General features: G+C 32.9%; 3 protein-coding genes across 8 annotated transcripts; 2 read left to right on the top strand and 1 right to left on the bottom strand.

The window, feature by feature from the left end:
* Positions 1-6,872: 6,872 nt before the first annotated feature.
* LOC105798873 (uncharacterized) lies at positions 6,873-9,582 on the top strand. 6 transcript variants are annotated; one of them, XM_052620513.1, is made up of 5 exons: positions 6,874-7,012; positions 7,520-7,641; positions 8,862-8,979; positions 9,069-9,223; positions 9,320-9,582. In XM_052620513.1, the coding sequence occupies exons 3-4, from the start codon at positions 8,897-8,899 to the stop codon at positions 9,190-9,192; spliced, it is 207 nt and encodes a 68-aa protein (XP_052476473.1). In that variant the 5' UTR covers positions 6,874-7,012; positions 7,520-7,641; positions 8,862-8,896; the 3' UTR covers positions 9,193-9,223; positions 9,320-9,582. The 6 variants fall into 6 exon arrangements, with proteins under 6 accessions (XP_012484553.1, XP_052476473.1, XP_012484550.1 ...); XM_012629096.2 differs by having other exon boundaries at positions 8,858-8,979; XM_012629100.2 differs by having other exon boundaries at positions 6,875-7,012; positions 7,526-7,641.
* Positions 9,583-14,858: 5,276 nt separating this feature from the next.
* On the top strand, positions 14,859-16,741 carry LOC105798871 (tRNA (guanine-N(7)-)-methyltransferase). The gene is made up of 2 exons (XM_012629094.2): positions 14,859-15,017; positions 15,789-16,741. Exon 2 carries the CDS (start codon positions 15,807-15,809, stop codon positions 16,575-16,577), a length of 771 nt encoding a protein of 256 aa, XP_012484548.1. The 5' UTR covers positions 14,859-15,017; positions 15,789-15,806; the 3' UTR covers positions 16,578-16,741.
* Positions 16,742-17,352: 611 nt separating this feature from the next.
* Positions 17,353-23,978, bottom strand: LOC105798870 (uncharacterized). The gene is made up of 14 exons (XM_012629092.2): positions 23,864-23,978; positions 23,323-23,415; positions 23,044-23,187; positions 22,823-22,938; positions 22,281-22,435; positions 21,849-21,937; positions 21,189-21,720; positions 20,589-20,759; positions 20,077-20,219; positions 19,880-19,959; positions 19,506-19,614; positions 18,941-19,015; positions 18,687-18,866; positions 17,353-17,734 (listed from the first exon to the last, which is right to left on the bottom strand). Exons 2-13 carry the CDS (start codon positions 23,410-23,412, stop codon positions 18,705-18,707), a joined length of 1,866 nt encoding a protein of 621 aa, XP_012484546.1. The 5' UTR covers positions 23,413-23,415; positions 23,864-23,978; the 3' UTR covers positions 17,353-17,734; positions 18,687-18,704.
* Positions 23,979-26,312: the final 2,334 nt, after the last annotated feature.

Below are 26,312 nucleotides of genomic sequence, written 5' to 3'. Positions count from 1 at the left end.
GGAGTACTCTAGAATACTACATGCTCACCGGCTGGCTGTAAATTTTGATTCTAAGGAGTTGTTCGTAGGCCAGAGATTTAAAAGTAAGAAAGAGTGCATATTTGCTATTAAGTGGTATAGCATGAATATATCAGTGGACTATAAAGTCGCAATGCCTAAACCGACATTATATATTAGGGAGTGTTGGAAGTCGGCGGAAGGCTGCAACTGGTGGGTACGAGCTGCATTTATTCAAAATTCGTAGATGTGGGAGATACGAAAATTTGTTGGGCTTCACACATGTACATCAACACATATAATAGAATATCATCGAAAACTTGATTCCAAAACTATCTGTACATGTATCATGTCAATGGTGAAGGACATGCCTACTATTAAAGTTTCAGTATTGATTGCCGAAATGCAGGCATGATTCCAGTATCGAGTATCATACCGAAAGGTGTAGTTTGCTAAACATATGGCAATGGAGTAATTGTACAGAGATTTCGATGCATCGTATAATGAGCTACATGGATAGATAGCCGTTATGTGGGAGTACGTACCAGGAACTGTCATTGAGTTACAGACATGACCTTATTACGGCCTGGATGACCAACTACAACCGGGAAAAAGAATTTTCCATTGGATGTTCTAGACGTTTGATTCATGTGTGCGCGTATTTCCCCACCGCAAGCTGTTTGTGTAAGTAGATGTGACTTGGCTATACGGAAAATATATACAGATCCTACTTCTTGCGGTTGCTCAAGACGGCAACAAGAACGTGCTCCCGATAGCATTTGCCATAGTAGATAAGGTGAACATGGAATCGTGGGAATTCATCCTTACCTACCTGCAGAGGTATGTTATTAACAACGATAATATTTGCATCATCTCCGATAGAGGGAAAGGATTAATTGCAGTCATTAGGCGTTCCAGTGTGCCATAGAGATCCGTTTACTACATCCGGTACATCGCGACTAACTTCCATCGAGATTATAAGAATGCAGACTAGCGGAGAAAAGTTGCGAGAATGGGTAAAGGATAACCTTATCTTTTCAATATAAGTTTTAATGTTTTAGGGCAATACTGTAAGTTATCTTTTCTTAATACATATACAGTGCACGAGTTAGAGCCACGTATTTTTCGTCATAGAATGACTCAACTTGAGAGTAACATGGAGGGTCAAACGAATACCTCTTTTCGATAGTGGTTGGGTACCATAGAGCCGTGGAAATAGGCTCAAAGTTTTGACGAGGGCTTTCGTTATGGTCAAATAACCACAAACTTGATGGAGGGGATCAATGCTGTGTTGTTGGAAACATGACATCTTCTGATTTTATTAGTCTTCTCGGCTACATTCTATAGGTTGGATACCTTGATGCCAAGAATGGGTCAGCAACAAGTCAACCAGATGGAGGCGGGACACGTGTTTGTCGAAGATGTTAAGGATGCAATGGTTGCAAATCATCGGATGGCGAGGTCGATGAATGTAGAAGTATATTCACGACATCTTGAAATGTTTCGAGTTACCGAAACCATTGATCGTCGACCTGGTATACGACCTAGGTCCTATGGAGTTGATCTTTGAAACAGACGGTGTGATTGCAAGAGGTTCCAAACACTTCATTATCCATGTGCGCATGTCGTGGCAGCGTGTGCTAAAGTCTCACTCAATTTTAAATCATTTGTCGATGATGTGTACACACTCGAGCGCACGTTGCGTGTCTGGGAGAATAGTTCCTCGTCCTGCCTAACCTGTCTACGTGGGAGGTGACTCTGACGACTTTCGAGCTTGTCCCAAACAAAAGGTTGCGTAGGAATTCGAAAGGTCATCCGCAACCATCTAGAATCCGTAATGAAATGGACATTATGGAGAAACCCGACGGTAAGCGTTGTGGATTATGCAGATAGCTGGTCATAATCGGAGTAAATGCCCGCAACGAAACTACCATGTTGGACAATTGTCACGATCAGGTAGGAGTTGAGCTTATGTAATCCAATGTACCTAATTTATATTACAAAGTTTGTTCCAATTTTTAATATTGTAATGTATTTAATTTATATAACAAAATTTATATTACAAAGTTTGTTCTAATTTTTAATGTTGTAATGTATTTAATTTATATAACAAAATTTATATTACAAACTTTGTTACAAGTTTTAGTGTTTTAATGTTGTAATGTTGCAATTAATCTAATTTATGACCACAAATTTTGTTCCAAGTTTTAATGTTGCAATTAATCTAATTAAATAAATGCAAAGATTGTCTTTTTCTTGATTTATATTTTTTTAGAATAAAAAAGTACAAACTTTGTAATATTTAAATTGCAAGAAACCCCTAAAATTGATGGTTTGATGGTGTGGTCCTAGGGGTATATTTCTGCGGGGGTCGACGTTCATGTTGTGGGTGATCGCGGCCATCAACATCCTCTTCAGTCGCAGGTGGAGGTATGCAAAACATGGAAGAAAAATCATATGCCTCGAACATCATCGATGAACTTGAGTCGAGAGGAGTGCCATACTGCGGTGGATACGACCCAAGAGAAGTGGAGTAATGCGGTGGATACGGGCCAGGAGGAGCGCCATACTACGGTGGATATGACCCAAAGATATCAAACCCGGAATGATATCCATGTCTTAACGAGCCCGGGAAATAGTCATTGACCCGCAAGTCCAGATGATAATAACTATCAGCCGAATGTGCATGCGATCACTCGGGCTCCGGCTATGGCTCGAGCTCGGGCTCTAGCTCTAGCTTGGCCTCTGTATCAGGCACTGGCTCGTATGCCCCAAGTCGATGCATGTGCAGGGGGACTACAGTCGACTGCCCACCAAGTAAATATAGTTTTCCCGTAGTAGAATACCATTGTATGTACTCTAACGATGGTTGCAAATTGGAAGAAATATCCATCTGAGGTCTCCGCGCCATCCGATTATCCCACACTGTAATAAATGTTCTGTGCACAACCCCTCAATTATTTCCATGTTTTCCTCTCTTGTTGATCAAGTGAATCTTCCCCAACTGCATTGGCGGATCCGGGATATACTGGATGCAACCAAACTGGCGGAGTACTCGATCCCCGTTATATCACTCGACTATCTGGAAATTGATAATTGGTGTGCTAATGCACCACAAGTGAGAATGAATGTGGACAGACGAGGGTATAACAGCCGTAATTTTTAGTCTCCGATACAGCATCCAGATAAACTGCACAATTAATAACATGGTTAAAATTTAACACGGTTCGAGTAAGATATACAAAGTAATTACATGTCACGAATATTGGAATAACTTACTCTTTCCCTAGCATGTTGTTCAATCATTAGACGATATATCGAGACAGTGTACGACCTCCCGATACCCGGATAAAAACTCTATCTACGAAAACAAATTACATGTTAGAATAGTATCGTTAGAATAGTATCATTAGAAAAAATAAAATGTCAATTAATAACAATTTAAATTTTATCACCTGTTCACTAGTGGAAATACGTATGGTTGGTGCCTAACCGATGCCAAGAATGGTATCTGATAAAGAGCCCATGACTGCAGTAATAGAAGGCATCCGCCTATGCTTACGGCATCAGGCTTTGTCCCCTGACAAAGCTCACGATACAATATAGCTAAAACTGCGAAACCCCAACTATAGGAGCGAACATTCTGCAAATCAGCTAATAGGGTAAATACATCAAATGAACCCTGTTGTTATTCGCATCCGACATTAGTACACTCCCTATAATATGCATAATATATTCTCGAGCTACGCGCATCACCTCATGCTCAGTGGCATTAATTGATAAATGTTCAAAATTGACTTTCAGCCATGAAAATTTCAAACTCGTAAAATTGGACTCAGCATTGGCGGGCGAGACTTCTAGTAGGCTATAATAAAGGGCAACCGGCTCAGCTATCGCACTTACGCCCGTTATGGCACTCCCGTCGATTGGAAGCCCAAGTTGCAATGCAACATCCTCTAGAGTGGCAGTGCACTCCCCACACGGCAAATGAAAAGTGTGAGTCTCCGGGCGCCAACACTCGACTAATGCGGATATTAAATCGTACCGCAAATCAAACGTTCGGATTAATGCTGCTGACCCGAATCCAGCTAACTCCAAGTATGGCACCAGTCGTTCATTCGGGGAATATCTTAAACTATTCACCCGACCCCTTAATGCTCAGTACAGGCCCTGACAGTATTAAATTACAGAAAATAGTTATAATAACATAATTTATTTCCATAAATTACGTAGATTTTTTTTAAGGGAACCCATGATTAACAAATAACAATATATTACCATATTATTAACTGTGTTTGATATGTGACCATCATTCTTAATCAATAAACCTATTGCAATACCTGCAATTTCAAAACAAATTTCGGCTATTAATTTCAAAGTTTGATGGATTTTAAATATTTATCAAAATACCTAAATTTTATATATTGTTTTTAATTACAAAAAAATACCAAATAGTTTTGTCCACATCATATTTTTTGCTATACTACATTAACAAAATAAATATATCTTATAAATTTCAACTCAAACTCCACTCAATGGTTTAATCTTTTACCTACATAAAAACAAAAAATTATATTAAAATAATAAAAATAACATGCTAATAAAAAATATAACAAAAACATAACATAAACGGTACATAATAAATGCGAATATTTTTATTATTATTTTAAGATGATAATAAGTAAAATGTATTGGTTTAAAATATAATATATATATATATATATATATATATATATATATATATATATAATAACATGCCAATTTAATTATTGTCAAAAAATATAATTTTTTGCATAAAACTTCAAAAGAAATTTCATTTATAATATTTATATATAACAAAAATAAAATTTAAAAACATAAACTCTTATTCTCAATTATAAAATCTTAAAAATTAGAACATATAAATTAATTCCTAATTTATTTCATAAATTCCAAATTCCATATCAATGGTCTCATCTTTTACCTACATAAAAATAAAAAAATTAAAATTAAAATAATCAAAATAACATGCCAAATAAATTTCATAAAAATAAATCTAATCAACCTAAAACATACATAACAAATAAATTACATAAAAAATAAAACATTTTTGTACATAACATAAATAGGCTTTTTACTTCAATAAACATTAAAAATAAATTATGAATGAATGAAAATATAAAATAAATACAAACATACCTTAATAGCTCTTTTTAACCAAATAATACATTATAAAAATAAAATAAAAAATTAAATCCGAATTAAATCAACAATAATAACAACAATAACAAATTAAATTAACATTAATCCATTAATTTATAACAAAAAGAAATTCCCTTTTCTTAAACACCTAATCTTCCCTAAACAACAAAACAAATTCTCCTTTCCTTTTCTATTTATTTTTTCCTTCTCTTTCTCCTTCCCTCTCTCTATTTTCATTCTCTTTTTTTCTTTCTTTTTCCCTTCCCTTCCCGCCCTCTCCTTCTCCTTCTCCGTCTTCTTCTCTTCTTTTATTCTCCTTCACTCACCGGCCAAAAATTAACCTTGGGGACCATTATAAGGTCCCCAAACACACAATAACAACAAATAACCCGCATGAGTTGTCCCATCGCCTACGCCTGCCACCGTGGTGCCGCCTCTGCCAGAGGAGTCACTAGTGCCGCTTGTGCCTTGTCCTCCATCACTGGGTGTCGCCTCTTCCCTAGGCGTGTGCGCTGTCCCATCGTGGCAGCGGTCAATTTTCGAGTCTGATTTTTACCGTATACGACCCGTATTTGGCCCATATTTTACCTTGGGTGCCGCCTATCTACATGCCTCCACCATTATTTTATTTATTTTATTTCATGCTGATTTGTGTCAGAAAATTAAGGTGGTGCCGCCTATGCACCACCCTCCACCCATTTAAATGTACCATTTTGGTACATAATTCTTGCAACAACCCATTTAGGTATTTTTAAAAAAATATTATTTGGGTAAAAAACCCAATAAAAAACATGTAAAACGAAAAAAATTAAAATTAAATTTTTTAAAAATATATATTTAAATGGTCAATGATCAAACAATAGTTAGCCAATAGTCATATCATTAATTAGTGGTCATGTCGTAGATGGCATGGAAAAAAGCCCGTGTCGCGTTTTCGTAGTTTGAATGTGCCATTTTTTTAACACAGTTAAATTTTTAATTAAAAATTATAACATATTAATAATTTAGTTACCAAAATCAAAAAAATAGTACTAAAATGAAAAAATATATATGTATAAATTAGATGTCAAATATAAAGCCTTTTAAGTTGCTAAAGATAGAATATATTTTTGCAAAAAACTTAATAACTCTTTTGCCCTTATGCTATAAATTATCACTTTGATATTTGTATTAATTTTTTTATTAGTTTAGCCCTTGTACTATCATTCTGTATAATCCTGTTACCTTATTTATATTTTTAGTTAAATATATGCCACATGTAAAAATGAAAATTTATTGAAAATAAAAAAATCTTAAAGTTTTCAAAAATTTCATGAAGTTGTTAAAAAAAAACTCACAAAATTCTAAAATTTTATAAAATCCCAAAAGTCTAATAAACGAATTTTAATTTTTTAATTCTTTTGAAGTTTTGCATGCTTATAATTTTTAAAAATATATTTTAAAATTTTTCAAAAATAGATTATAAATTCTTTTAGTTTTTATAATAATTTTCTAAGTTTTAAGTTTTTTTGAATTTTAATAATTTTTTGTGATACCAATGTTTTTCTTTCTTCGACATGTGGCAACATGTTTGGTTGGCTTAACTTCTTTTTAGTAGAATGAAAATACAAGGGTCAAATCAATAAAAAAATAGTATGATACCAAAGTGATAATTAAGCTATAGGGGTCAAAAGAGGTATTAAGCCTAAAAAAGAACCACAACATTATCTAAAACGATATCGTTTCAATCATCTATGAAACTAACAGAACAAGGCCAAGCAAACCCCATTGAAACGCACAGCGCCGCCCCACACGAAGAAACCAAAGATTTTTGTTTTCTCGCTTCTTGATTCCGGTAATTCCATTGAAATCATTCACTTTTCAATGTTTTAAATAATTTTCTATGGGATTTATTGATTTGGATTTCTTTTGTTTATTTGATGTTTAACTAGAAATTTGCATATCTCCTGAGGCAGTTCTCATTTTCTTAAGTGTTTTTGATTTATTCTCTGTGTGGTTGTTGAGAAAACTTGGAAGTCTTTGAAATGCCTGTATTCATGCTTTTCTTCTATTGGGATTAATAAATGAAAACCCAGCATTTGATTGCTTTACTCTCACTCATTTTCATGTCTGACATGACTATGCTCAATTTTTTTAGTTTTTCTATATGTTTACAAAGATGAGTCATATTCCCTTGCGAATATGTGTTGAAGACGAGTTTCGGAAAATTTCTGATGCTTCTTCTGTAAATAATCGTAAAAAGGGTGGTAAAAAATCGTAAAAATCAGAAGATTTCTATCGCTGAGTTGGATTCGTTTAAAATTGCGAATGAGAGTTTGATAGATTCGGACCTTTTGAATAGAAACAGAGTCCTTAGTAGAGAAGCTGAAGATGCTTGGCGAATGGGTAAAGTTCTCGGGTTAAAGGCTTCTTGAAGCAACAAAATAATCATCGCTGAGCTCATGCGTATTGAGCAAGAAAATTGTAAGTAATTTCTCATTATTTTCTGATTGTGTTGAATCCCCTTGAGTTATATTTTTGGCGTTGGTGTTGAGTCTCTTTGAAGTGATTTCTAGATTCAGTTTGTGTGGTGTGCTTGGCTTGTTGTTGGGCTCTTTGAGTGAAGAGGATTTTATACTTAGATTGTTAGAGGATTAGGTTTGGTTTAAAAGTGAGGGCGGTTTGAATGATTGTTCAGAAGTACCGTGTTGATATGCTTCTCATCCGGGAGACAAAGTTTTAGGTTGTCCTTGTGAGAAACGTAAGAGGTATCCGGTACAATGATGATTTTGATTTTGTTTCTTTGCTGCTGATGGTAATTCAAGTGGAGTTCTTGCTATTTGGAACTCTAGTCGCATCAAGTAACAGGTTTATGTGGCCAATAGAGGGGTTTTGGTGATTATTTTGATATATGCATTCATTAGGGAGTTCCTTTTCTCAGTTGATTGTGGAGATTTGTGGGTGTTTTAGGTGCCTGTTTTGAGGTTTATGCCTCGTGTTAATTTTCATTTTCTATTATTCAGAAGCACTTATTTTGGAGTGCTGGTATTGGTGGTGGTTATGGAGTTACATGAAGCTGATGAATTGCGATTCAAGGAGTGATTTGGAAACTGTTGCTGATGCTCTTTTAAGGGAATTCTCTTTGCAAATGAATTTTGGTGACTTAGAAAGTTCTTTGCTGCAATTTTGAATTGATGGCTAGTGTGTCATGAGTGCTTGGTTGGTGTTTCTTTTATTATTCTTATTGTAAGTTTAGGTGTTTGTCTTTGCTGCAAGTTGTTAGCTGTTTTGATCAAGATGCGTGATTGTATTCTTGTAGTAGCACTGTTGTTGATGTTTTCAGAGGTGTTTGTTCTCTGCTACTCATAGTGTACTAACCTTTTGGCTAGTCTCGCGTTATTGGGTTTTTAATAAAAATTTTATTTTGGCCGAGCAAGAAAAAAAAACAAAAATTCCCATGTTGACAGTGGAAAGTTTTGTGCTTTACATGCCTGTTGTGGTAGGTGGATGTGAAAGCTGCTATTAAGAACGAACTTGGGCAATTCTAGTTCTCTTTTTGACCCTCATTCTCTGATTTATATTTGTTTGAGCTGCATTCTGCTATTCTAGAATACTATTTATTTTATTTGTTGTAAAAATGCATGGATTAACATGTAGAATATTGATAATGGAAATAATAACAATTTCTTTGATTTGTTAGGTAGAGATCTTTCATTGTTGAGGTTGGTTTAGAATCACAATGACACGAGCACGGAATGTCATGGTTGCTTCCGGCTTACTAGTTTTTGCAGCTGCAGGCTTAGCGTTTCCATTTTATATGGCGTAAGTATAATTCTTTTTCCACAGCAATGTGTTGTCAAGAGCTATGTTTATCGACTTGAAAAAGTTGAATAATGATTTGTATCATCCAGGACATCTAGGAGACCTGTGGATTCATCTAAGCCACTTCCTCCACAGGCAACTTTTCGAGGGCCTTACATAAATACTGGTTCACGTGATGTCGGACCTGATCACCAGACTTACTCGAAGAAATGATCCTTTTTTGTTGATTTAACTCCTGTTAGCTGTAAGTTAACATATACTCCTTTCTGCACTACATGAATTGGCAACTATTCAGTGTGTTTGTGGAGGCTGACCTAGAAATTCACTATGCTTCGTGCAGCATGATGAGTGACACACTGTTTGGTACTCTCATGGAAAAGGACAAGTGAATACGTAAATATTCTTTTGTAAGAACTTTGATAAGAAAAATATGACATACACTATCATCATCTTTGTTCCAATACACTTGGTAAGATTTCCTATGCTGATAGTTGACAGCTGCCATGCAACTGTCTAAATATTGGGTTGGAAATAGTAATCAAGGGTAGTTTGCCCGTTTGGTAGATGCTATAGTTGTGTTCAATATATTATGGCCGTTTGGTAGATGCTATAGTTGCCTGTTTGGTAGATGCTATAGTTGTGTTCAAGGGTAGTATGTGCTTAGCTAGTTGTTGTGGTATTCTTTTCAAATCTGTGGCCATAAAAGCTTTCTTTTGAATTTCTTTATAAATCTTAAGATTTCGTTGCAAGCCCTATAGGGGTGTATAATACTTTGTGCTGATGTCCATTGTAGATGTTTCAGCAATGCATGTATCCCTCTCCTTATATTTATACACACACACAAACATATAAAGCTTGCTCATTTATCAATTAATTGCTTTGTGGGTCGGCTGCCTGCTTTTCTTGCATCTTTACCCATTTTCTTGAAGAGAAAATTTTGTGGGTGTTGAAACACTGATGTCATTCTTCTACTGAGTATAGAAGTAGAGTCATGAACCAGCTGTTTGAGGGAAACTTTTGGACATCAACTGACATCTAATAAAATTTTGCCTAATATATTGAATAAATCTTGAACTTGGTTACTTTATCCAAACAAATCCTTATACTTTTATTACTACCAATTATACATTTATACTTTAATTGGCTTCAAATAAGCATTTAAACTTTAATTGATATTCAAATAAAATAAATTTTAGGGTTTGTTTGGATAGTGGAATAATTGGATGAAAATGTAATTATTAAGGTAGTAATTATACCCACTTGTAATTACCAAGAATTGAAATTTCTTAAATTTGTTTGGTTGACATAGTGTAATAACATTGTAATTCATTATGTCTTTGATAGTACAAATTATAATTATATAGCTACATAATCTAAAATTTTGTAAAAATATTAATTACCATAAATAAGTAATAGAATTAAAATTAAAGTTAAATCATTTTATGTAATATATTAGTTCAAGAAAGTAGTCAACAATGTGATTACAAAAAAATGACAAGAAAAATAAATGTCTTATGCAATTTTATCTAATTGTTCAAACATTTTATATTGTTGAGTTATTCTTTTCTAACATTTAACATGTAATTATTAATATGTTGGTATTTAACCAATTCACTAATCAAATTTAAATTTGTATTATTGAAATTATTTGACTATATTGAGTTGGTGGTTTTTTTTTAAGAATAATAAATGTTCGAAGCTTATGTCTTAGATTAAAAAGCTCACAAATCATTTTTAGTAATTGTGTTTAATTTTATTCTCTCAAATTAAATTGTACTTTTGTATATACTTAATCAAATTTGAAAACTACCAAATGCAATTTTAACTTATTTTAGAAATTTTCCCAAACACCGTTTCTTAAGGCAAAAATCGACTTTGTAGTTTTCAATTATAATAGCTTTTATTTACCTAATTTCGAGTTGATTTATACTAGAGTCCCAACTATATAACTTATTTTTATAATATTTTGATTATTATTCCAAGCAAATTGGTCAAAAATGATATAAAATTTATAATATATGTAACACCCTAACCTGTATCTATCGCTAAAATAGAGTTATAGAACATTACGAGTTTATTAATTAATTTTCGACTTTTCTTTTCATCAAGCATTCATATTTTTAACCAATCAAAATCAAAACATTACCAATTTCACTTGTACATGCCATTATAACCAGAATCAAATCATCCAAAATTATCGATAGAATCAATGGATAATGTGATATATCTCCAACAAGCTTTCAACTCAATCAAGCTTCCGATAATCATTTCAATGCATCAAATAATTATACATATTACCAATAATAATTCAATTCCAATAATAAAACACACACACACATATATAATATTCATTACCAAATAGCATTCACTTCAATTAAAATTATACAGAATATAGTTCATACGAACTTACCAGGCTAAATTGCAGAAATACCAAAATTGAGGGCATTTTAGAAATTTTCTATTTTCTCAAATTTCCACCCAATCTTGATCTAAATTAATATTTTATTCAATTTACTAATTTAAATAATAAAACAATTCATTTCATGCAATTTGGTCACTTTTGACATTTTACAAATTTACCCTTAAAGTTTTACTTTTATTCAATTTAATCCCCGAGCCTAAAACGTGCAAATTATCCATGCTAGCTGAATATTCATATATATATATATATATATATATATATATATATATATATTTTCCTCCTCCTCCTCTCCATTCCACATCCTTAATTTATATAATATGCTTATAAGTAATATTATCTATGATTTTACTATTTACTTGTAAATTTATTCAAAACTGTCCATTTGAGTCATAGCCACTAAATCATTTTTATCTTGAGCTACAGAACTCCAAATTAGGATCCGCTAATTTTCCCTGAAACTAGACTCACATATCTTCTTACCATAAAAGTTTTAGAATTTTTGGTTTAGCCAATAAGTACAGTTTATTCTTTAAAGTCACCTCTGTTCTACTGTCTGACAGTTCCGACCCTTCTTCACTAAAACTTAATTATCTCCTTGTACATAATTCGTATGATATCCCCTTTTGTTTCTATTGAAAATAGACTCTTTAATGATTTTAAAAATATAAATTATAACCCATAATTATTTTTTTACAATTTTTATTATTTTCAAAAGTCAGAACAGGGAACCCGAAATCATTCTGATCTTGTCTCACAAAATCTATTATATCTCATGATTTACAATTCCATTACTTACACCATTTCTACTATGAGAAACTAGACTCAGTAAGATTTAATTACATATTTTTCCATCCTCTAAATTTATTTCTACAATTTATGGTGATTTTTCAAAGTTAACCTACTGCTGCTGTCCAAAACTGTTTTAGTGCAAAATGTTAATTACTAAGTTTATAACTTCCTTATTCCCTTTCTCTATAATATTTCCCATCACTTTCACTTATTTCTCTTCACTAATATATCAAGAACATAAGAATTTATATAAGAAAACTCTACTATAACATCTTTTTCATGCTATTTCAATAATATCAAACTTAAAAATCTATTGAAATCTCAATGTTCTTACCTTGTCCTATTGATTTCAACCTTTAACTTGATTTTCTCTCTCCTCTAGCTTCAATTTCTTGAATCCAACTTGATATTCTAGCTCCCCATAGTCTCCTTGTTATCTTTCTCTCTTGATGGCTATGGAAATTCTTTTGATTTCTAATTGAAAATGGTGAATTTTTTTAGTGGAAGGACCAAATTGTAAAGAAAGCAAAACTTTCTTTCTTCTCTTCTCTTCTAACGTGAATTGCATGGAAAAGATGGTGGGTTGGTTCCTTTTCATCTTTCTTTCCACTTATATATACTAAATAATAAAATAATAAAATAATATAATATCATTTAAAATCAAATTAAAATATTAATAAACTAATATTTATTTAATTAATCTAAAATATCTCCAACATCATCATTATCTTCTAGATTTCTCTCTCTTCTAAATGATCATTTTACCTTTCATGATCTTTTAAAATTTCATCCTTGAGTCATTACTTAGTTTGATAAAATTACGATTTAGTCCCTCATAATTCTTCACCTATTCAATTTGGTCCTAATTCATCCATTTTTCTTAGTTTCTAGATTATTCCAACCTTAAAATATTTTCACTATTGGTCCTTCAACTTTTTTCTTATTTGCACTTTAACCCCTCAAATTTTGAGTATTTACCCTTGGGCAACAAAGCTTTTCTCACTTTTACAATTTAATCCTTTCTTGAATTAATATGTCATAATTTACTTCTTAATGTTGACATAACTCAAAATTACCCTTTTATCACTTTATTTCCTTATTTTACTTGTATCGGGAATATTATCTTACTTTCTTACTATAGTAATTTTCGAGTATTACAATATATCTTTAATAAAAAGTTTTTATAGCATTTATAATAGGGTGTTCAGATATGTGTGGTTGCAAGAATAATATAGAATATATGGTGAAATATCGGACATGATGTGTCCAATAGTAACACATTTTGATCCAATAATAAATATAAAATTACATTTTAAAAAGTAAAATATATGCATTAAAATTAAAATTTTATTATTATATAAATTTTTTGATAAATTTGTGTAAAAATAATTTCTTAAACTTAAATAATGTATGTGTGTTTAAAAGGCATAATATAATCAACAATTGCTTGTAAATATATGTGTAGTTATCATAATTTTCAATCTCTCCTTAAGAGTTAGAGGTGTAATTGGGTGCTTCAATTACATTCAATTCATGAGACTCACCGATTATAACGGTTATCCAAACATGTTACTTATGTATAATTGCAAGCAATTACACTCCAAATTTAATCGTTGGTAGCTTTTCAAATTTATTCAATTATATAAGATCAATTGTTTGTGTTAAAATTTATATTTTAATATTACTTAACCATGTTGGGTAGGAATATTATTTGTTGAAAACATTTTAATATATAAATTAACAATTTAGTAATTATTAACTATTTACATAACTTGTTATTTTGATAAAAGACTTACTCATATTTTTGAAGTTATACCAATTAACTTTTGTTATAGTAATACACTGAATAAGCAAAGGAAGTATAATAATAATGCACTAAATAAACAAACAACGCATTAATTTGCAATTTATTACGTTTAGTCTCTTTTTAATTTCTTTTCCTCTTATTTTTCTTTTATATTTTAAATGGTTCTTTATTATTATTTTTAGTTATTTTAATTTCAATTGAAAAATAATGTTTTACAGACAAAATCTAAAGGAAATTATGAAAAAAAAGGACAACAATTTCAGTTTCACACAAAATAACAAACAATAGTCTACTTCTACATAATGACAGGATGGCTTAATTGGATAAAGTTAAGTGCTTGTTTAAATGTAATAAAAATTAAAATTTTATTTAAACAAATTAATCAAGCTCCATAAGTTATTTAATATTGCCATAATAGTTAAGCTATATAGTCACGTTACATATGATGCAGAGAATCGTTGATGATAGAAGTTTAGGATATAGAGAAGTTAGGAGAATCGCCTACTTTGATGTTGGAGAAAGGTATTTTATAAAGGAAGGATGACTTGATGTGGACCTCAATCATTAAGTATTCTACTCCACATGTTCAGATGGTAAAATGGTTATTGGAGCCAACTGAGGAGATAAGGTGGAGCGACGTTAAGCTTGAGAAGGTGATGATGAGTGTTCTTCCCTATAAATCTTTTGGGAATTGCATATGCCCACTTTATGTGACATAGCACTTGACAAGGCTAAGACTAGGCTTCTAATGAGGTTGAGCCAAATTTGATAGATTCTGTCCAAAAAGTATACGCCTATAAAAAGTACAGGGATCAAAGTGATAATTTAGCTATAGTCCAGGGGGCAAAAGAGGTGTTAAGCCCCCCATGCCATAACATTACTTGAAACGACAGCGTTTCGATCATCTATGAAACTTAAAAGAGTTTGAAACAGAACAAGGCGAAACAAACCCCATTGAAACACAGCGCCGCCCTACACGAAGAAGCCAAAGATTTTTGTTTTCTTGCTTCTCTGATTCCGGTAATTCCATTGAAATAATTTAGTTTTCAATATAATTTTGGATTTATTGATTTGGGTTTCTTTTGTTTGTTTGATGTTTAACTAGTAATTTGCATATCTCCTGAGACAGTTCTCATTTTCATAAGTGTTTTTGATTTATTCCCTGTTTGGTTGTTGAGAAAACTTGAAAGTCTATGAAATGCCTATGCTCAAGCTTTTCTTCTATTGGGATTAATAACATAAAAACCCAGCATTTGATTGCTTTACTCTCACTCATTTTCATGTCTGACATGACTATGTCGGAACAATGTACTACCTAAGGCCAACATGATGCTAGTTGGGTTTTGACCTTAGCAAAGGTTTTTTTTATCTGATTATGAATTATCATTACTGGGTTAGGGATTTTGGTTTTGTATGTTTAAGTAGGTTTTTTGAAATAGGGTTTAAGGTTCCTATTGTTTGGATTTAAGGATATAAAATTTGTGTTGTTTTTACCTATGTTACTTGGACTCGGGTGTGAATATCGAACACAAGTATGTTCAATTTTTATCAAGATTTTCATGTATTTGAAGGGTTACTAGATATAAGTTAGACGTGGATATCAGATGTTAGTACTTCAAGGAAAAAAAAAATGAAGAGTCGGATTAACATAGTCTTTTACTTTATATATTTCTAACTTTCTGTTTGATGGTGAATGGCTTCAGGAAGAATCGATTTGCTATCATTCTTTTTATTTGAATGTTTGTTTTTAGTTTCTCGCTTATGTTTTTCTGAATTTTTAACTTGTTGCAGAGCTTGCAAAGGGAAATTATGTTGCAAAACAAGGCAAACCCGACTATAAACAAGTCAACTGGCTTGCCTCGGAAGAGATTCTATCGAGCACGAGCACACAGCAATCCTCTAAGTGACTCGCACTTCCCGGTTCCGCTTTCCCCTAGCCATGTTGACTACTCACTTCATTACCCTCAATTATTCCCCTCATCCGATCGTTCTGATGGTTCCAAAAAGATTGAGTTTGCGGATATTGGTTGTGGTTTTGGTGGGCTTCTAATTAGTCTTTCAACTCTTTTCCCTGAAACACTAATGATTGGGATGGAGCTTAGGGATAAAGTTACAGAGTATGTGAAGGAAAGGATTTTAGGTTTAAGGGTGGCAAATCCCGGTCAATACCAGAATGTTTCCGTTGTTCGAACTAATTCAATGAAATACATCCCGAATTACTTCGAGAAATGGCAGCTGTCGAAGATGTTTTTCTTGTTCCCAGATCCGCACTTCAAAGAGAAAAACCATCGACGTAGGGTAATCAGTCCTCACTTGTTAGATGAGTATGCTTATGTTCTTAAAGTTGGTGGGATTATATACACAATTACAGATGTGGAAGAACTTGGAGAATGGATGAAATCTTGTTTGCAAAATCATCTGATGTTCGAACCCCTCTCAGAGACGGAGCTCGATGCTGATCCTGTTGTAAAACTGTTGAGTACTGCGACTGAAGAAGGACAAAAGGTAGCTCGGAATGGCGGGCAGACTTTTCAAGCAGTTTACCGACGAATTAAACCGGCTTCACAAGAAAACAGTTAACCTGTTCAAGCATTAGCCAATGCACAATTTTTCTGGTCAGAGAATAGGGTTTTTTTCTCTCTAAAGTTACTTCACTAGAACATCATGAATCAACAGGTTTTTGAACTACTTGTTAGTTGATATGCTATTTATTCGAAAGTTATTTTAAAAAAAGGTTCTTATTATATTGATTGTTTGCCAGCTTGGATTTAATTATATTTGTCCGGCTGAAACCAAATTTATCGGACCGGATGGATAAAGTGTTAACAAGCAATTGAGAGTTGCATTACAATCAACTTTAATCATAAGCTTTCGTTTTAGTTATTTAATTAAAAAAATTACAATTTGATCATTAAATTATTCAAAAATTTTCATTCAAAATTGTAAATTATTAAAATCAATGTTATATGACTCTCTGTTCACTGAACTTTCTCTTTTTTACGGTTCAAATTTTCTTTTTACGAAACAGTTTTAGATGTCACGAATTCATTAATTAAAATTTAAACAGTTCTTACCAATTTGGATATAAAGTATGTTTTTCTATTCATTGATAGGTACTAATCTAACGTATTGGCCCTCGAATAGTCACTTAAATAGTTTTTCTATTTTCACCTTCATAACCAAGGCCACTCGAATTTGTGGAGAAAGTCATGCGGTCCATGACAGTAACCTGTTCCATGTGTTTCTAGCCATTGCTTTGGAGCAAAGTAATAATTATGTTCTCATATCCTTATTTTAAAAAAGAAAAGTAATAATACAGTTAGCCAGCACTTAATTCGATATTTCAATCCTCATATTGATGTCCTAAATTAAGAACTTTCGTTTCGTATTGCTAGAAGTTTAATTCAAGTCATACTCATATTCAACAAATATTTCAATAATATATCTAACTTTTTATGGAATCAAGATTCAGGATTTAAACATATAGATTCGAACTCAAATTGGGTATCCAAGTTTAAAGTTACATCTTTCAAAAGCTTAAAAAAAAAAAAAACCTGCATCGGCATCCATAACTCACCCCAAGCGCGGGTAACATGGTAAACAAATGGGAGGGACAAAATTGTGGACAACTATGAAAAACTAGACCATGTAAACATCTTAAGAGTAGGCAGCAGCACAAAATAATTTGGACAATGCCCCCCTTTTGGTTGAAAACACACAATTCTCCAACTTTGGATCTGCAATGGATACACAACAATAACAATTAATTATTAATTAAAAGAAAACCCCTAGAAGGTATACACTGGCAAAGAACTGTAATGGTTTAAAAGGCTGGACTAAAGGATAAACTGGTTAGACTTCCGAATCATTAGTTTCACCGGTCCGGCCAGTTGACCGATTGAATCAGATGGTTTATTTAAAAATTCGATACTAGAGGTAGTAAATAGTAAATACTTGATAACAGTATACAATTAGCTAATTGGATTAAAGGTTGAGATCCCATTACAAAAAATACAATTTTTCAAACCTTTTTCTATAAACACAAGAGTCCTCGTTATTCAACTAAATCCCCCAACAATGAGTTAATGACGACTCAAGGATTCAAATTTGATCCAAATACCTATGGAAAAAGGTCATTCCACGTTTTCCAACCACTAGTTGGTTCTTAAATTTTTTTAAATAAGCTTAAAGCTGGTTTTTACTGGTTCAACCAGTTTTCACTAGTACTCTAACATATACCAAACTGGACCACAATGACCACAAGCCTAAAAGTATCAACAGCCTAAATCACAAGTTTTCCTATTAGACAAAATTTTCAACAAAATAAACCAGTTTGATCAGATTTGCAACACTGACCAGAAAACTAAAAAGTATCAACTACCTCAATCACGAGTTTTACCTATTAGGTCCAACAGATTTTCAACCACTGAATAAGTCAATTTTTACTAGCAGAACACTGACCAGAAAACTAAAAAGTATCAACTACCCGAATCACGAGTTTAACCTATTAGGTCCAACAGATTTTCAACCACTGAATAAGTCAATTTTTACTAGCAGCTTTATGGCAATCTTGACAACCTAAAGCGACCTGACTCGAGACTAACAGAATTGTCCACCACAAAATGAGAATATCATCAACAATCAAATTCATTCCCGTAGATTAATAACAAAACATGGTTTTAGTATTACCTCTTGCACTGAAGGCAGTTAATTATCATCATCACTACTTATTTGGGATTCATCTTCTTCCCCATAAAGAACATCATCTACATCGTCGTCATCATCATCATCATCATCATCATCTTCACTTTCATCCATTTTGTGATCACTTGTGGAGTATTGACTTCTGCTCTGAGCCGCCTTGTCAATCTGTTTCAAGAACATAAGAAATACAATCAAACAGAATAAATATTTAATTTAAGTTGTGACATTAGGTTACCAACCTGTGTTGTTACTAGCTGTAACCGCCCAGATAATTGTAGCAAAGGCTGAAGGGCCAACCCTCTTGATTTGGTATTCTGGGAAAAAGGGACATCATGAATATTAAGTACAATTACATTATTGATATCATTTCTTTAATCACAAAAGGGTAATTTTGTTCAGGAAGAGAGAAATCAGGAAGGCAAATGTGTAATGATTGGGTTCCTAAATATCTCTTCCATGTTGCACTACACACTGGGGTATGAATTCCGCCCCTTAGTGTGCTTAAATAAAAACCATTGTCCTCTTTGAGCACCTACCGGCCCCTCAAGGATCTGTATAAGACGGTTCTTTTTGCAACACAAGTACCTTTGTCTGAACCAAAGGAGGCGCACACGTGTAGGAAAAATCCTTGAGAGGCTGATGGGTCCCCAAAGGGGGCACTACCTTTGAAGTAAAATTGCACGTGGGTGACGGTCATATCCGGATGCATAGGGTGACAGGGCAGGGATGTCCTGGAACCCAGTCATGACAGAATGCTTGCTAGTAGAAACAAAGGGTACTAATTTTTCCGTCCACAACATTTACCTTCAATAAGGAATTAAGCATCTGGGTTATGGATTCTTGAGACATAAGATGACCGTGAGTCAGCAATAAACTATATATCCACGGAAGAACATACTTTCCACTACAAGACCTGTAGAAAACAATAAAAGAAAGAATTTTCAAGCATATCATGTTTGTAGCTATTTTCATGCCAAAAGAAATGCAGTATTGTTAGACAAAATGAAATGAGCTTTAAATTGAGAACAAAAACTCACTCGAGCACCATGTTACCTGGACACGGGTAAATGTCAAAAATGGGTATGTGGCTGACATTCACACTCAAGTCCAAGTAGCATAATTTATTGGTATACAAAATGTTAAGGCAGAGAATGCAAGTAATGGAAACTTAAGCAAACCTTGATTGCCACAATTTCACCAAGTCTTCAAGCAACTTATGAGCGTCACCAGGCTCCATAGAAGAAATAGCTGCTCTCATCTGATAATGTAATACAAAAATTAGCTAAATAAAAGAAATTAAATCTTACAAATAAAATCAAGATATTTGGAATCTTAAAATATTAGATTTTGTGTTCTCGATCAACAAAAAACGAACCTTCTTTGGTGGCAAATTAGCTTCAAGATTAATACCATCAAATACGATAGAATCAGAGTTACATGTATCAAGTATTCCTAGTGATCTTAACTGATCCTCCATGCAAAGTGCTTTCGAATCGGCATCTAATTTTATTGAAGCATCTGCATAAGCCAAAATAACCAATAAAAAATCAGTAGTGGCACTAATATTGGAAACAAAATATACGAATAACATCAAGAAATCTAACAAGAAAGATTCATATTGCTTCCATCCAGTCCTTGTTTCAATTTGTTATTCATCGGTGGAAGCAATGGTTCTATTCTTGAACTGTTGAGAGAGCATTTATTTTCCAGCTTATGGCACACAAGATTAAAGGAAGCCCGGTATACTCGAGTTGCAATAGCAACCACTTTGATGGGATTCACAAGCATTTTAGAAGAACTATTAACCAAGGCAGACTGACAAAATTGGAAGCTAATAAAGTTAATGATTATGCTCTGAACACCTAAATATTTGAAAGCTACATTTACCTTTTCCATCCACAAATTTTGGTTGGCTCCCGTGGTCAATGGAATCAGTCATCACATCGTCAGTACCAACACTCAAACTTCTATGTCTATCCTCTTTTTCCTCGTGAAGATAAAAAATCTTCGGGATTGGAAGTGCGGCATCCTCGGCATTTGCACGATCCAATGCAATTACTGTTTACATAATAAGAAATTAGCTATCATGCAAAATTGAACAAAGACAACATATATAATCCTAAATACTGACAAGAAACTAGAATTAGAAGTCTAGGACTGCAAAAAGTTAAAAACAAATTAAGAACTGAACAGCAATAAAAGATAAATAGCAGTCATTTTGGGAATTGAAGACTACATTAAAATAGCCAACCAGGTAAAAGAGCATTACTTTTTTTGCACACCCAACAAATAATAATATGAATAACTGTAATGTTCAACTTGATGAATCCAAGAAATCAAGAACAAACATATAGGTCCAAAATTTTTGTATCGAGGGGACCTCCAAGAAAGTGGGGCTCACAATGCATTGAAACTAACACGTGTAGCTATTGCCAATGATACTGAAGTTACTATTCCGGCATAATTACAAATTACGATCACATGTACCTCTATTCTGTGAATCGAGCCCTTTCTTTGATTTGTTAAGGGATTGACTCCTTGGTAAAAGGACTCCATCCTGAGAGCTACTCAATAACATGTCTGCACCATACTGCACGACCATTTTCTGAAACAATGGCTTTACCAACAAACCATGGGCAAGAAATGCATGCACAGATGCTTGCTTGGCAACGCCTTGCAATTTTGCAGCGAATATCTTAGGTAATGCACCTTTGTGAGGTTTAGACAAACCATCTTCTAAAGATATTGAAAGCTTCGTGGGCTTGGCATTGCACAGTGCCTCAACATCCTGACCATACCAAAAATAACAAACACCAGTTTCCGAAATCGCAAGAACATAGATATCACCATTAACACATTTGCTATCTACAAAGACAGCAGGGTGCTCCATTGCTAAAACACAACTAGCGGACTGCTTTTTGCCTCCATCTGTTCTCCATACAGCAATATATCTTTCAGCAGCAGCAGATGATAGGATAAATTTTCCATCTTCGGTAAATATCATGCACCGAACAGATCCCTATGAATTTATTGAAAACAACTGATTAACTAATGGCAAAGGGAACAATATTACAAGTTTCAAAATACATGTCCACTTAATTAGACAATGTTATGATTGCAAAAGGCGCATAACTTGAAAACACTTACAGGATGTCCAGTAAACTTCTGTATCTTTTTGTGATTAGAACAATCAAAAGACTTCAACTGCCCAGCTGCTCTGACTAGCGTCTTTCCATCTAAAAGAAGGGTCCGAATCCAAGTTATAACATCAGCAACAAGAAACAAACAGCAAAACCTGGAAAAAGAATGCTTTCAATCTAACACAAGCAAGGGAAGCTCCTATATGCCATCTCATATGTTTTATCACATTTGATGTTTAGGAATATGCGATAAAGTTGATTTCATGTGGCAGAGTCCCACTATTGTTCTTCAACCACTAAATTGGTGATATATGTCTGGTATACTAAACCATAAATGCCTGGTAAAACAAATACCATCATCAAAGATAAAGTCCATCTTGAGATGATGGATTCAGCATAAGTATCTCATAGAGTAGAAGTCAAAAGCAGAAACACCTACCGCATGAGACAGCCATACAGGATATTGACTTCGTAGAAGCTCTGAACTTCCCTAATAGATTTCCAGTCAATGAATCGATTTTGCAAATCATCCCATCAGCCCCAGAACTATAAATGCAAGAGCCATTTGTAGCAAATGCAATGGCACTGACACCCCTGTAAGTCATTAGGAGACAAAATGAGCAGAGACAACAATACTAATCAATATCCGAACTTAATGGCTAATGCATCCGTCCAAAATCATCATGAGCTCATTATAATACAATCAGAATTTTCTGTCGTTCTGCGAGAACCCAAAATGAATATCTAAAGAACTGAGATATAAATTGCATAAATTCCTGGGATCTCATCAAGGAAGGTGAAAATTCAGACATAATTTATATTTGTGTACAGTAGTAATAGAATTTCATTTATTATTTGTAATGACTTTACTTTGTCCTGAGTTTCCACTTCCATTCTGATAATTGCATTAACATAAATATATGCATTAGGTTTCAAAGGTAAATTAGGGGATTAAAAATGAATCCAACAAGAAGTGCGTACCCGGGATGGCAATCACTAACTTTCCACTTCAGCTGACCAGCAGACACATCGAGTGCTAAGACATCACCACTTCCTGTTCCCAATATGAGCAAAGAACTTCCAAGTTTCCTTTTCTTCTGCAAATTTAACAGTTTGTGGTCCAAAAGTTAGTTCATCATTGAAGAAAAGGCCCATCATCTTAATTCCGCAAAATCATTTTATTAACATACAAAATGACAAACCTTTTTGTCAAAAGACAACCACTTCATACATTTGTAATCAATTGAAAGATGCCCTCTTTCTGCCTTAGCATATATGTTTGTTGCCTCACTTGATACAATGTCCGCAAATTCAGTTTGAATTTGACCCTTCAAAGTGTCCCAAATCTAACAGAAGATATAAAAATATTTCTTTTAGAAAAACATGCATCCTTATACACATTGAACCATAAACTGCTGCAACCACTACTAGTTCTCAAAATCGTCATCAATCAATTGCAAACTTGAAATGACTTTAGCTACCTTAATACGACCATCTCCAGAACTAATAGCAAAGTAGTCCAAAGAAGGACTAAATGCTGTCAAGACATCTCTAATATTCAAGGATCCCATATCCTGAAAAAATCAGAAGGTAAACTACGTTAGCATAAGCAATTAAGCAAAAACACAAGTTTCTAAATTCAAAGCTCAAAATAAAGAAAACCCAGAATAAAAAAGCTTTAGCTGAAGACACAACCAAAGAGAAACATAAGGAAAGCCCAAACAAGAGCTTAACCGAAAAAGCCAATTCATGAATTAAAATTAAGATTTTTTAACCCCCCCCCCCCCAATGGTGCTTTTTCAAACTAAATTTTCAACAAGAGTTTCTCATAGTTAACGTAACTAAATAAGCTTAAAAAAGGGTAAACAAAAGAACCAAAGATAAACTAAGAGGAAAGATAGAAACAATGATTGTTTAAAAGGAGGTTTAAGTTCTTTCGCAAAGAGCTTCATTTGTTGTTCTATTAAGCCTAAAACACCATAATTTTCAAACAAAAAGAAAAACAGCAGATATGAGACTTACAAGATAGCAGCTATGGAGAAACAATGGAGAAAGGCAAAGAGAGAAGGAGCAACCGCCGGTAGCTGAAAAAGGTGGCGGCTTAGGGCGATTTTTGAGTTTTGATTTAAGATTGGGCTTTTGCTTCTGTGTTAAATAATTTGAAATCTCTTTGGATCACTAAGCCCAAATTGAGCTTTGCCCAAGCAACAAGTTGGAGTAACAGTTTACTTTCTAAAAAAAATTAATGAAATATTAAAAATATTTATGTATCTATCTATATTATTATTTAATTCTTTAATTAAATTAGTGTCATGAGTTAACCGAGTATCAATTCGGTTAATAAAATTATTAAAATATCTTTTATATTTACAATAACTTATACTATTTGAAGATATTCTAATTTTTTAATTTAAAAAATAAAAATCTAGATATGATGGGATTTAAATTCACGCTAATTATGTTAGTAAAATATTAAATTTGTCACTCAATTAAAATTTTATTTTATTTTAATATTTTTCTTATTTTAATATCGTTTATTAATTAATTTCAATAATATATTTTAGTAGTTTAGATTTATATTTTCATTTAAATTTAAATAAAAGTATTAATTTTATTATTAAAATTTTAATTCAAGTGATTCAAATTGAAATTTACTATGTTGAAATTCGGTTCAAATCATTCAAGCCTATCAGCCGACGAAAAATTGGCTTTACTAATAATCCAAAATTCACCATTTTCTTTTGTCGGATATAAATTATATTAGTAGTTAACTAATTATTAGTAAGTTATTTTCCGATTACATTATTATGAAAAGTTACAAAATAATCGTTCAACTATTTAATTTTCTTTTTTTATTACCAATCATTAAATTGATGATGTGTTAACTTTTAAATATGTCATAATTGTAACTTTAACTTTTAACATTTATGCATTGTGTCAATTTAACCTTAATTCTAAAAATTTAACCCTCAACATTTATATATTGTATAATTTAATTTTTTTTTGTAATTTAATTTTTTATAACATTTTCACCTAAAAGCTAAAAATAATAATTTTATTAATTAAATTTGATAAAAAATATACAAAAATAGTAACACCCAAACATCTAAGATACTAATTTTCATATTTTAGCATTTTTTATAATTAACACAAAAAATAGACCAAATTACATGATGTGTAAATGTTAAGGGTTGATTTTTAAGAATCAAGACTAAATTGACATAATGTATAAATGTTGAGGGTTAGAGATGCTATTATATCAATTTTAAAAGCTACCAATTATCTTATTATTAGTAATTTAACTGAGATTTATCCATATTTTTAAATATAGTTATAAAAATAAAAAAATCATGATAAAATATTAAAATTTTGCACCAATCGGTACGTCCTAATATGAATTAGTACGATGAGTACGGAGCAGAATTTATAGTAGAACAGAAACTAAAATTTATTGTTTCCATTTATGATGGAAATGAGATGTTATGACCGGTACAAATGATATTGGTAAGAAATTGATTTCTTTATATTCTCAACGCATAAAAAAAATCATATTTGATATTTGATGTTAATGAAATTTTAAATAGTTATAATTTTAGGTTTATAATACTTTGCTTAACACTTAAATACAACTAGAATTAACTTCACTTTAGGGGGACGGTTGCGAGATGAAAGGAAAATGATGAGGTTTCGGGAAGCACTGGAAGAATGCGATCTGAGTGACTTGGGATTCCCCGGTCAATGTTTTACTTGGAAAAGAGGGTGGATGCTAGATAATAATGTGTGCGAACGTCTGGATAGGGGGTGGCTAGTTCAGCTTGGTGGGATCTATATCTCGGGTATTCTATTAAGAATTTGACGCATGCTTTCCGAGGTCATTGTCCGGTATTAGTTGATACTGTGGATACTGGAAGTAGACAGAGGGGAAGGGATAATTCATAGTTTCAGTTCAATGCGAATTGGGTTTTTGAGGAATCTTTTGAAATGTGCATTAACGGATTTTGGGAGTCACCTAGGTTGGGTGTACCGATGAAGTTAGAAGAATTAGGAATGGAGTTAAGCAAATGGGCAAGGGAAGATAAAAGAAACAAGAAATAGAAAGTGGATGAGTTGAATTCTAGATTGGAAGTGTTGGTTTCAACTGACCCTGATGAGGATAATCTGAAGCATTTGATTGAAGTTAAACTCGCTTTGAACATGAAGGCTGATAAAGAAGAACAGTTATGGGAATAATGGCGAGAGTTAATTGGCTTAAATTTGGTGATTGAAATCTGACTTTTTTCCATAATTTTGTTTCTATCGTAGGAAGAAGAATAACATAAGAGGATTGAGAGATAAAGACGGAGCATGGGTGTCAGGGGAAAGGCAAATGACCAAGGTGGCATCTGATTATTTTAAGGAGTTATTCACGACTTTTTCAATTATATATTGTGAACTTGTACTGTCAGGGATCATGCTTAGCATCTTGGAGAGT

The sequence above is a fragment of the Gossypium raimondii genome, chromosome 9 (assembly GCF_025698545.1).
Source record: "Gossypium raimondii isolate GPD5lz chromosome 9, ASM2569854v1, whole genome shotgun sequence".
Lineage (NCBI taxonomy): Eukaryota > Viridiplantae > Streptophyta > Magnoliopsida > Malvales > Malvaceae > Gossypium > Gossypium raimondii.
This window is presented reverse-complemented; position numbering and strand designations above follow the sequence as displayed.